Source organism: Asterias rubens, chromosome 22 (genome assembly GCF_902459465.1).
Source record: "Asterias rubens chromosome 22, eAstRub1.3, whole genome shotgun sequence".
In the NCBI taxonomy this organism is placed as follows: domain Eukaryota; kingdom Metazoa; phylum Echinodermata; class Asteroidea; order Forcipulatida; family Asteriidae; genus Asterias; species Asterias rubens.
The window spans coordinates 1492029-1505049 of NC_047083.1; the positions used below are offsets into that span (position 1 = coordinate 1492029).

The 13021-nt window shown below is 38.8% G+C and overlaps 1 protein-coding gene across 1 annotated transcript; it reads right to left on the reverse strand.

Moving 5' to 3' along the window:
- Positions 1-209: 209 nt before the first annotated feature.
- On the reverse strand, positions 210-12549 carry LOC117305207 (fibroblast growth factor receptor 3-like). Its single transcript, XM_033790025.1, has 15 exons — positions 12320-12549; positions 10627-10671; positions 9547-9697; positions 8601-8728; positions 7776-7967; positions 6822-6977; positions 5844-6001; positions 4827-5022; positions 4552-4662; positions 3800-3969; positions 3083-3205; positions 2269-2380; positions 1467-1563; positions 1064-1163; positions 210-958 (listed from the first exon to the last, which is right to left on the reverse strand). Exons 1-15 carry the CDS (start codon positions 12363-12365, stop codon positions 914-916), a joined length of 1830 nt encoding a protein of 609 aa, XP_033645916.1. The 5' UTR covers positions 12366-12549; the 3' UTR covers positions 210-913.
- Between the last annotated feature and the right edge of the window lie 472 nt (positions 12550-13021).

Below are 13021 nucleotides of genomic sequence, written 5' to 3' on the forward strand. Positions count from 1 at the left end.
GGGTGGGTTTCCCCGTTATTTTCTCCCGACTCCGATGACGGATTGAGCCTTAATTTTCACAGGTTTGTTATTTTATATATAAGTCGTGATACACGAAGTGTGGGCCTTGGACAATACTGTTTACCGAAAGTGTCCAATGGTTTTAATAATAATTGTATGACTATAAATATTAAAAAGAAAGAAATGCAGAGTGAAAAACAAAATCGGGTTGTATGAGGGCGCTATAACCACTGATAATATTATTATACATTATCATAAATTAATATACATTTTACATGTTATTAATGAGCAAGGGAGGCGCCCACGTAAATGACACTAAATGATTACTTATAGATACTGCTTTTATGTTGATTATTATATCGTTTGTTATTATTAACATTATATTTCGGAGCGCGGCAACTTATAATAATACCCAATGTTAGCCAGGGCATCCCAGGTCTTGTAAAATGACCAAGTTTATTTGATATAGTTTGTTTTCAGTAAAGCAAGATCCAATTTGTTCATATTGGTTTAAAGGGAAAATCAATTATTAAAGGAACGACATACTTTCTGTTGCAAATGGCTGAGTCACTAACAAAGGCCCACCATATGTTTTTTTAATACAAAGGTTTTGTCCTAATTTTTACATATAATTCTGACCAATATTTTATAACGAACAAGTGTTTTTGGCCTTTCCTGTTTTCTACCTGAACGCTGAGCCTATAATACCCTGACTACAGGAAAAAAAAGAAGAAAAAAAAAAAAAAAAACACATTTACAGATAATCATTACATGGTGTTACAGAAAACCTTTCTTTATCGTATTTCCAACATGCAAAGTTTCATCATACTTATATTATACATCAGCCAAAGAACAAGGCATATCAAAATGCAAAACTTTTTTTTTCTGTTGGGGGGGGGGATTTCTAGAAGCCTCATTCGTATTGATCTGGAACAAACTTCGACATCTGAAGAAAGCTCTATAAAAGAAAAAAAACAGACAAACCTCAAATTATTTTTCAGTTTCTATTTGTGAGTAGTAATTTTATAATTTATTTGTGGGCGAAATAATATACTGAACTCACATGAGCAGAAGTTGCCATTTTTTGCGTCATCTCCAATAACTTGAAGAAGTCTGGCCTGTCGGAGGGTTCTGGTGACCAGCAACTCTTCATCAAATCGTACCTTTAATTAAACAATCATAAAAATATGGTTTTTAAAACAGTGCTAAACATTCTTAACCATTAAAGGCAATATACACGTTTGTACATATCGTCAAGAACCAGTATTCTCACCCAGTGTTGTGTATGCAACAAATTATTTTGAGGAATAACTAAGATAATTTCTCATTCTCATTGGGATGATATGTCACTCTGAAGCACTTTCCAAAATATGAGAAAGTATACTAAATAATATGGAAAGATCCCGCCATCGCCGTTCGGGTCAATTATTCTGAGCCAAGGAGTTTTTAGAGTGAACGAAACTTACAGTTTATCACTGCAATGAGATGGTTTTGGTAGGCGGAGCCCATCCTGTACAGCTCTGATGACGTTATTGACGTCCATTCCCGGGTAGGGATGTGAACCTGTCACAACAATTGGGGGAGGGGGAGAAAAAAAGAAATATCTTAGCAAATTGCGCAGAATTTTGCTTTTTATAGTATTATTTTCTTTGTTTTCTTCGGTTGCTTGCCTGTAGTTGTGCTTGTCCCTTGTCTTTCGGTTTTGATGTGTAGTAAACAAGGGTCCCGATTTAGTGGGCCTGTGTGCCTGTTCGGGGTTTCCCTTTTGCACCAATGTAATTTTTTATGTTTTTGTGGAAGGTAATAACATAAAATAAAAATAAAATAATTGTATATACTTTTAAAAACTGTATTAAAGATCAATGGCTGTTCTGAAGCACCGTCAATTCTATACTGACCCCCAAAAGGTGCCTGGGTTGGATTTCACAAAGAGTTAAGACTGGTATTATCTCAAGTTAGGACGAGTTTACTCTTCCTAACTTAGGACTAGCCTTAAGTTTTAAACATCTCCTAGGACTATGTCCTAAGTTAACCCTTTGTAAAATCGACCCCTGAGGAGACATTGATAGCACATTTCTAACGTAGTGACGATAGTGGGGTCGATCTCACTGGGAGTGTCCTTTGGACCGACGTTGGCTGTGTGAGACTGCAACTGTTTGGAAGTTGATAATTGTTGACTCAGTCTATCTAAACACAACACTGAGCCGTAACCCCTTGGATCTTATGGACTCATAAATTAGAGTAAACTTTGACCTTTCGGTAACTTACCCAGGGTGAATATTTCCCACAGTAATACTCCATAGGACCATACGTCTGACATTGTTGTATACTTGTTCTCTACGATGGACTCGATGGCCATCCAACGGATCGGGACATCACCCTGGCATGGATGGGGAATGTCAAAGAATAACACATTGTTAGCTTTAACCAATGGGAGACTTACGGTCCTTTATGCGGCTCGGAGCGTGCGCACACATGCCCAGTTTTAGGGAGGTTTGGCCGCGCGTTATCTGAGCAAGAACGTGAACGTCAAAACAATTTGCTGTAAAAATCTCACGTTGTAAGCATACGTAAAATTACCTTTTCTCACGATAGGTACGTATGTGCAGACATCATACGTGAGCATGAAATAAGCCCAAAGTGATGACGTCGCCTAGAAATGACACATTTTTTTTCACGTTCAAATTGCTCGCGTACTATACTGACGAGAACTGTGAAAAAGAACCGTCCACAAGTCTCACACTGCACAGAGGTCGTTTGTGCATCTGAGCATGCGCCTCTCTTAATATTTATGCATGACGTCATAATTCTTACCCAAAATGAGGCTATGGGCGCACGTCCCCCATCACTTGCAGTGGCTGCGCCCATCGCCTCGTTTTGAATTTGCATTGTGACGTACATCATGCATACATATTAAGCGAGGCGTATAGAGTGGTCTGGGTCGGTACTTATTGCGGTCGAAACAACCTAGACTATTTTGGGGTCTTTTGTATAATTCAGACACAATATTTTTTTCGAGGATGGACATTTTTTTCCAACATTTATTCGGTCATCTGTACTTAATCTTTAGACGTTTACTCACATTTGAGGACATTTCATATAGGTTCTCGAAAAGAACGTCTCGTGAAAATCCGAAATCTGACAATTTGCAAGTCAGATCCTCAGTCAGTAGGATGTTACGTGTCGCTAAATCCCTGTGGATAATCTAAAGGAAGACGAACAAAAAATGTTATATAATTGCGGTAACACAATGTGTGTATATACTTGCCAGGTAGAGTTCGTTCTTACAGAACTGTCTTGCTTTATTCTACTACCGCGGAGTAGATGTTCGGATGTTCGGGAGACTTCTCAGTTCTGAAAAGAACTGTCCTGCCTTTTAACTACTACCCGGGCGGATCGAAGGAACAGAAAATCCGCTGGGACTACTATTTTAGCGTATAGGATCGTGATTAACCGTACTACCGCGGAGTCAGTTCTTGAATTGGTCTCAACGTTTCGACGTGCTCTAGTCATCGTCAGGAGAAATGTTTACCCAATTCTGACAAAGCAGATGGAGTTTCCTAAAAAATGTGTGACTTTGTAGAAAATAATTTTGTTTGCAAAATAATCAGGCCCCATGCTTGCAAGTTTGTAACTTCCTGTCAAAGCTCATACTATTGTAACTGGCAATGCGACGTTCCATTCAAGAGAAATACAAACTGTTTTTTTTTTAAACATACCAGAAAACTGGTCTGGTCCCCTCACTTTGTTTATGCTCAAAACGTGAAACTAGGAATGCGACCAAAAGTCCCCGACTCACCTGCATGGACGATAGATACTCCATGCCACTAGCTATCTGATGAGCAAACTTCAGAATGAGGTCAGAGGTCAAATCACAGGGCGAGGAAGCAGACCAGGACTTTCTCTTATCTCGTAAAAAACTCTGAAGGTTTCCTTTGGATGCGAACTCGAAGATCAAGCAGAAAGGCTCTTTGAGATTAAGCGATAAAGATTATGAAAAGAATGTTACACAACACCCGGAGCCAACGACTTTACGTTTCACCCGAAGGACGAAGCATCGTGGTTTTAACAGTATGGCTTAAAGACACATGTTTCACCACTGGGACTCGAACCCACACTCTGCTAGTCAGGGGTGGATTTCACAGAACTTAGGACTAGCCCTAGGCAATGCTAAGAGATAGGACCAGTCTTAAGTTAGGATGAGTTACTGGTCCTAACTTAGGACTGGTCCTATCTCTTAGCATTGCCCAGGACTAGTCCTAAGTTAGGACTACCTTTGTGAAATCCACCCCAGAATACCAGAGCTTGAGACAAGTGCGCTTGACCGCTCGGCCACGACATGATGTAAGCACTAAATGGGTTCCCCTCTCACCCTGTGCAAAGATCTGCATTATAATACACCTGGATGAAGGGAAGCAACTTATGGTTAGGTCTGATGGACGAGCGCACAAACATATGAGATTCGAGCCCACCTTTCAATGACTATTGCTTTAAGAACTTGAGACTTATGTCAGAGACGACTTAACCACAATCTGATAAAATACAAATTACCTTTATCCGTACAGCAACCCAGCAACTCTATGATGTGTGGGTGCTGTTCAAGCGTCTTACACACATCCAGTTCCTTCATGAAACCTGACACGTCATTAGATGACACCGAAGCTGTGGAAGCAGTTTGTAAATTCTATATTAGAATGATACTGTTGATTTCAAGAAGAAAGATGATAAGAATTGGGATCTTATCAACTTCTTCTGATAGCGCCCTCCTTTGAATCATAAAATGACAAGTGTTGAGTATTGAGTTTTGAGAGTGTATTGAGCCCTACCTTTAAGCATCTTCACAGCTACAGTGTGTTTCTTGCCATCTTCTAAGATGCCATCTGCAATCGCCATGTACACCACACCAAACGACCCCTCGCCAAGAACATTCAGCATCTTGATTCGCTCCCGGGGAAAGTTGTCCCTAAACGTCTTGGGTTGGTTGAGAATGTCCAGTGACACCGAACATTTCTTCGACAGCCTCTAAAATCGGTAAAAAATAAAGAGACTCAAACTTGTGATCGAGTTTTCAGATCGCTACGACTACCTCACATTTCCACAACAATTTGCTCCAGGACTATACTTAAGACGAGCAAGGTTTTAAACTTTAAGACTATACCTACCGTTGCTTTCAGAGTAAGTCATTTTAAAGGAGCTCTAGATTAAAGGAACACGTTGCCTTGGATCGGTCGAGTTGGTCGTTGAAAAGCGATTGGAACCGTTTTTTATGGAATCCATATGATTAGAAAGATATTTTAAAAGTAGAATATAATGATCCACACAAGTATCACTCGAAACTGCGTGGTTTTCCTTTTACCTCGTCGACATATACACGGTCGGCCATTTATGGGAGTCAATTGTTAGTTCCCAAAGTAAAAGGAAAACCACACAATTTCGAGGCAAATGTGTGTGGATGATTGTATTCTACTTTTTAAACATCTTTCTAACCATATGCATTTTATAACAAACGGTTACAAACGCTTTTCAAAGACCAACTCGACCGATCCAAGGCAAGGTGTTCCTTTAAACACAATGTTTATCAACAAGTTGTACAAGTTACTCCCCACTAAATACCATGCAAAGCTTGAAACATCACTCAGACTGCTCAAGTGTATTTTGTGTGTCGATGAGTGAGACCGGGATTTGAAAAATGGAAAATGTTTTTTGTAATTTGTTTTGACTGGCTGGCAGTTTTTGTTTACGCGGAAAGTATCAAAAATGGGAAGCGTAGTAGTAATCTGACAAATATTGAGACTAGATTAAGCTATTAACATAACCCGATATCTCCAAAAGAGAATCCCTACCTTTTTTGATATGACGCTTAGACGACTCAGATCTGTGACGTCACGGGCAGGGCTCCATTTGAATTTGATGGTCTTGCATGCACCGTATACAGCGAATGCGCAAATTAAGAAAACGGCCAGGGCTAGTATTGCCGCCACAGAGAGTAGTATCAAAATACCTGTAAAGGTTAACATGAGTTGAAAAACCAATAGGAGACTTTCCAACACTAGGTGGCAGCAGACATACCGGGTAAATTTCCATTGTTTACGTAGTTCTGAACATGCGCATAATTCTGAGAACAATGGATTTACCCGGTAAGTCTGCTGCCCTCTATCGTCCCAGAAAGTCTCCCATTGAAAGAAAGTGCAGTCGAACCTCTGAATTTGGCATTGTGGTGAAAGTGCTTTACCAACAGAAATATATTTGGCTAGTGCGGGATTCGAACCTCCAAGATTTTAGGTTTGAGATTATGGCCTGGGATGGTGCAAAGTCCCACTTTTCTGTTATAAACAACCCTACCCAATAAGCCACTTCGGAGTTCCAGCTGCGCATGTCTGTTACTGCTGACAACGCATGTTGTCTATCTCCAATAACCTTTTGACAACACCAGCGGGTATTGTCAAAAGGTTGCGTGAGATAGACGAAACCCGTAGTCAGCAGTAACATACATGCGCCACTGACATTCCGAAGTGGCTTGTTGCCATTACACCCGCTGACTAATGAGCAGTGCTGGGGATGTGTCCTTGTTTGGGTACGAGGTTGTTTAGTGTGTCAGAGAGGAGAGATTTTGGAAAGTTGTTGGTTTGACAACAATCGATTGAAACTAAATAGTTATTGACAACATGTCTGGTGGTGTAGATGCTTTTCTATAACGTATTCGATGTTTTGGATAACTACCAAGATTTTCACCCTCGTTCAGAATATGGCAGCGCGCCATGTCGTGCCCGCCGATTACGAAAAAAACAAATGGGAACAAGGTTGAACAGTCCTACACTCACTCCTTTCTACGGCAACAGTGACTGTTAACTTCTGGTACGTTTTGTTGTCAGGGTACAATACGCTGCACACCAGTCGTTTCCCATTGTAATTAGCCTGTGCCCTGAGTGTGATTCTGCTCACTCCGTTCCAACCCCCGTCATGCTCAGATTGTGATTCTGTAATTAAGAACATTACATTGTATCTCCACCATGCAAAGTTTCAAATTCTACTCAGAATGTACATGTGTTACTGCAAACCTTTCTCTATCGTATTACCACTGTGCAAAGTTTCAAATTCTACTTATGTACATGTGTTACTGCAAACTTTACTTTATCGTATTGCCACCATGCAAAGTTTGAAATCCGTGTTCGTGGTGTTACTGCAAACCTTACCATATCGTATTACCACTATGCAAAGTTTCAAATCCATGTACGTGGTGTTAGTGCAAACCTTACTATATCGTATGTCCACCGTGCAGTTTCAAATCCTACTCATGTACATGGTGTTACTGCAAACCTTACTAGATTGTATCTCCCCCATGCAAAGTTTCAAATCCTACTCATGTACATGGTGTTACTGCAAACCTTACTAGATTGTATCTCCCCCATGCAAAGTTTCAAATCCTACTCATGTACATGGTGTTACTGCAAACCTTACTAGATTGTATATCCCCCATGCAAAGTTTCAAATCCTACTCATGTACATGGTGTTACTGCAAACCTTACTAGATTGTATCTCCCCCATGCAAAGTTTCAAATCCTACTCATGTACATGGTGTTACTGCAAACCTTACTAGATTGTATCTCCCCCATGCAAAGTTTCAAATCCTACTCATGTACATGGTGTTACTGCAAACCTTACTATATCGTATGTCCACCATGCAAAATTTCAAATCCTACTTATGTACATGCGGTGTTGCCGCAAACCTTATGTTAATCATATTTCCACCATCCAAAATTTCAAATCCTACTTACCCTGTGTTGAATCTGGAATGTCAATCACGTCGCCATCTTTGGAGGTTATGGCCCATCGGAACCCGTAAGCCTGACTCGACGACAGAGACTGGCAGGTGAAACTGTAGACCCCCCATAAGACAATTGTCATGCCACAAGTTGTACCCCTGCAGGCACCAGACTCTGTCGTCATGAAAACGGTTTCAGGCGGATCTAGTAAAAAGTGAAACAAATTATAAATATTTCAGCTTGTCTACACTGACGCGTGCCTAAAAGTTCTTTCACATGAGAGTAATTTAGCAAAGGTCCCTTGCTAAATTGTAGCATGGTTGTAAGATTTTGCAAATGTACCTCGTGTGAAAGGACAACAACTTAGCCTACACTGTCCAAGTGCTCTGCAAAATCCCGCTAAACATTGCTACATTTTACAACCATGCTAAATTGAAGCAAGGGACCCCAGTTAAATTGATGCCGTGTGAATAGCACTTAAGTGACTCAAAAACGTACCAGACAGTTGTCAGTTCTCAGCATTAATGACTTAAAATAATGAGTATTTTGTGTCGAGTTGTGTGTACAGATGAAGGTTTAGGGCTTTTTCAAAGCGGTGAGTTCCTTTTGGGCCAAGCCTTACAGGCTCCGTTCAGCCACGTACACCTAAAGAAACGGCACATTTTCAAGATAACCGACGGAAAGGCTCATCATTTTTCTTTCAGTTTTATTTGGAGGACGCAAGTCTTTGCCGAATGATGATGATGATCAAAATAAAATAGCATGCACTGACAATTGAGAGTGACTTATTTTTGCTACTACTGATTGAGAAAAAACAACTGGAGGGTTCAAACTTACAGTTGATGTTCAAAGTGAGGTTGGCACTACCGAGGTGACTGCCAATGAATGATAACAGTCTACACTCAAGCACTGATCCAGATTGATTTCGAGTTGGAATCAGATCAAGGGAAACTGTTTCACTATCTCTGTCGAGAGAGTAAAAAAAAAAAAACAGTGAAATGCAAAGATGAAGAATTCAAGATTACAAAAATACATTTCTTTCCATACTCTCATAAAAGAATAACGACAGTTATTACGGACTAAAAGCAACACATATCTTTAAGTAACACTTTATAATACATATAAATGAATAGAGTATACTCTATACGGGGCCGTTTTGGTAAGCATGAGATTGTAAAAAACAGCCAGACAGACAAGAAAACAAGACAACCAGACAGACAGACAAACAGACAAAAGGACAGATGAACATAAGACATGACACAGCGAGTTCGTAATAAAAGCGACAAAATGTTCAAGCTGAAAATAAATAAGACAAGTACTGAATAGATGGATGTGGTTCAATTACATAGGATGGGAAGCTAAGATACATAATGGGAGATAATGTTACAAACAAGCCATGAGTTTTTTTCTACCAACTTTGAGGCTCCTCATCCTGGCCACAGATGTATATGCTATTTTCACCACGTGATTGACAAAATGTTGTTTGTTTGTGTGTTAAGATGGTCTTCCCATCAAGGGAACTCGTGAAACTCCTATCACATACAAAATTTGGGCTCAATCGGTCATCGAAGTTGCAAGAAAATAATGAGAAAAAAAAGCCATTGTCGGACAAATCTGTGTGCTTGCAGATGCCTAAATAAAAGACTTCAGGTCCGAATATTTTAGTGAGAGATTCCATTTTTCTCAAACACTACATCTACTTAAATAAGACATCTAGCTGAAATAAGACCGGCCAAGCCCCACCACCAAATTCCCGGGGGTAAATTTTCAACATGGCACTCACTGAGAATCTGGCTGGTTCGATGATTGTATTTCCCCATCAATGTACAAAATCTTTGAACCGGTACACCCCTCGCTGCTACAAAAGAACCGCACAGGTAGACCCTCTTCCAACACCGAAGTGTTCATCGTCAACTGCAACTCACTGCATGGGTCTGAGTTAAATTAAAGAGAACACACACATAGAAAATAGTACTTTTAGTCAATGAATAATTGTCAAAAGGACAAGTTGATTTCTTTCCATCCGAAAACTCATTTATCATACGGAATTGACCTGGGCCCATTTATACAGAGCTGCGTCAGCAGAAATATTGCTCAACAGTTGTCTGAAATTGGTTGGTAATTTTGTTTTTATCAAGGAAGAAATTGCATTCTATAAGCAAATTTTTGTGCTTAGCAGCTCTATGAAACTGGACCCAGGATACAAGTCACAAGTTGTAAACATGACATGTCATTTGTGCTCTATGTTTGTCAAATTGTTCTAATGGGGTGCCAGTTATAGTCCGGCCATTCAACCTTAAATTATTAATTAAGTTTGTGTAATAATACGAAAGCATAATTTCAGCTGAAGTTTCAACTTCCATCTTTTTGTGTGTGTGGGTGGGTGTTATAATGTTTGTAAAACTTTGGTTAAAACTAGCTAGTATGAAGTTAGCAAATCTTGCTGGAAATCTGTTGTTTGCAATGCCGTGTTATATAGACCTTCCTCATATAAAAAATCGAGGTTGGATTATGATAGAAAGAAAAAAAACTAAGCAGAACCACAACAGATGTACTTCCTTGAACAGATTTTTGGAAAACAGGAATTGTTCATTTTCGATTGCTTTGTTTTTCATGTTGACTTTGCTCCTCGAATGAATCTCAATTTGTCGATTTAAAAAATATAGTCATATTTGACTGATAGTACTAGAACTCAAAAAATAGTTAATGGCCTGACGTTTCGACCCAAGCAAAGTCTTTCTCGAGGGCAAAAGTACTAGAACTCTTTACAAAAAATACTTCATTAAAAATAAAATTGACACGTTACATCTCTCAATAAACTTATTAGTTACAAAATAAAAAAGCAAAAAAGCAAAAAAAATACCTGTGAGATTCGGCCTTTGTCCATGGGATTGCTGAACAATGAGTCCTGAAAAGAAAAAGAAAAAAAAGGGGTTTCTGTCGTCATAATTGAAGGGTCTGATTTCTTTTTTGTAGGACAAAAACACAATGTCTACCGATTCACATTAGACTGACACGGTTTGAAGATAATGATGGTAGAAAGCTTCCCTTAAAATCACTTTCTGAGGTGCTGTAGTTTTTGAGAAATGAGTAAAACAAGTCACGAAAACTATTTTAGTCTGAAAACGTATTTTAGTGACATTGTTTACTCATTTCTCAAAAACTACATCTACCAGCAAGTAATATATTTTAGAGGAGCCTTCTAACATCATTATCTTCAAACTGTGTGAGTTTAATGTACATCTGAGGACATTGTGTTTTATGTTACAAAAATTACCCATATCCTTTTTATAAGACTTGTTAGACAAAATTAATCCACGTGGTTGTACAATTATGTACATGGAAAAAACACCTCCCGCTTTAGTTCTCCATATCATGATGGTATGACATTGCTCTAGAATTGCAAGGGTCGTGGGTTCGAATCCCATCCGAGTAACATGCCTGTGATATTTTTTTCACAGGACTCGGGAAAGTACTGAGTATACAGTGCTAACACACATCGGTGTATGGGTAAAAACCAAAATTAATATTCTTTATCCCCGATACAAATTTAACATATATCATATCATCTACGTACATCCACATGCTAACTGTGATAATGGGGTCATTACCCACTTTAAGATTTTTCAAATGGTGGTAGGCTTTAAACACAGGTTAATTTACTGGTTTTATTGACGAAAATATACATTGGCACAACAAATGACAAGCATCGGAGAGCTGATGATAGTTATACAACTTTACAACTTTCAAAAAAACGACTCACTATGAAGTAACGTAGTTTTTGAAAAGAGATATTTTCTCACTAAACTTTTTGAATTTGAGAAAGACTTCAGGCCTTTCTCAGACATCTGAAGGCACTGACAATTTTGTAACAAGGGTGTTTTTTTTCTTTCATTATTTTCTTGCAACTTCGATGACCAATTGAGCTACAATGTTCACAGGTTTGTTATGTTACGCATATGTTGAGATACACCAAGTAAGAAGACTGGTCTTTGACAGTTAGCAACAGTGTCCAGTGCCATGTACTGTAACGTACACGTAGTCCTGAACAAAGGCCTAAATGCAAAGGAAAAACCAGCTCTGACTAAGATGGGAATTTGTTTTTACTAGACTTTAAAGGCAGTGGGCACTATTGGTAATTGTCAAAGACTAGCCTTCACAGTTGGTGTATCTCATATGCATAAAATAACCAACCTGTGAAAATTTGAGCTCAATCGATTATTGAAGTTGCGAGATAATAATGAAAGAAAAAACACCCTTGTCACACGAAGTTGTGTGTTTACATGGTTGATTTCGAGACCTCCTCAAGTTCTAAATCTGAGGTCTCGAAATCAAATTCGTGGAAAATTACTTCTTTCTCGAAAACTATGGCACTTCAGAGGGAGCCGTTTCTCACAATGTTTTATACCATCAACTTCTCCCCATTACTCGTCACCAAGGAAGTATTTATGCCAATAATTATTTTGAGTAATTACCAATAGTGCCCACTGCCCTTTTGTGGACATCAAGTACAACAACGGACATTAAACACACCCACATGTATAGTTTCTACTCACCTATTGAAACCGCCAAAACGAGAAACAGTTTTCCGTGATTGGTCATCTTACCTCCGGAGTCAAACTGTTTGAAATGGTCTTTTTACGCAGTTGTTGTAATAAGTTGTACCGTTGAATTTACGTCGTTTGTTATTTTTTGTATCAAAAACCATGTTGGAAAAACAAATACAGCTAAAAAGAAACTTTGTTTCATTTTCTGTTGATAATTAATACAGAAAGAGAGAAGAAAGTAAAACAGCACTCGAGGAAGTGAGGGAAAATATTAAATTAGAAGTGAAATTATAAACTTGACTTGCATCGAAAGTGGTGGATCAAATTTTCGCGAGGTCGAGTTTCTTTGGTCGAAAAAAGCCTCGGTGAGGAAGGTTTTTGTTTGGTTTCATTTATTCTGGTTGTACAGTCAGGGACACTGGCTTTAAAGGCAGTGGACACTTTTGGTAATTATTCGAAATAATTCTTAGCATAAAAACCTACTAGGTAATGAGTAATAGAGAGCTGTTGAGGGTATAGGACACTGAAAAACGGCTACCTCTGAAGTAATGAAGTTTTCGAGAAAGAAGTAATTTTTTTTACTAATTATTTTTAATTTGGTTTCGAGACCATTTTCACTATATCTATTTTTTTGGGCTCTCCAATTTTTCTGTAATAGACCAACTGTGAAGGCTAGTCTTTGACAATTACCAATAGTGTCATGGGTCTTTA

What these genes read in the sequence shown, in the direction of transcription:
- LOC117305207 (XM_033790025.1), bottom strand. Translation starts at nt 12,365, where the DNA reads ATGACCAATCACGGAAAACTGTTTCTCGTTTTGGCGGTTTCAATAG. An exon ending in ACAAAGGCCGAATCTCACAG is followed by an intron (nt 9,698 to 10,626) that starts GTATTTTTTTTG and finishes AATTTAACTCAG; the next exon opens with ACCCATGCAGTGAGTTGCAG. An exon ending in CACTGTTGCCGTAGAAAGGA is followed by an intron (nt 6,002 to 6,821) that starts GTGAGTGTAGGA and finishes TAACCTTTACAG; the next exon opens with GTATTTTGATACTACTCTCT.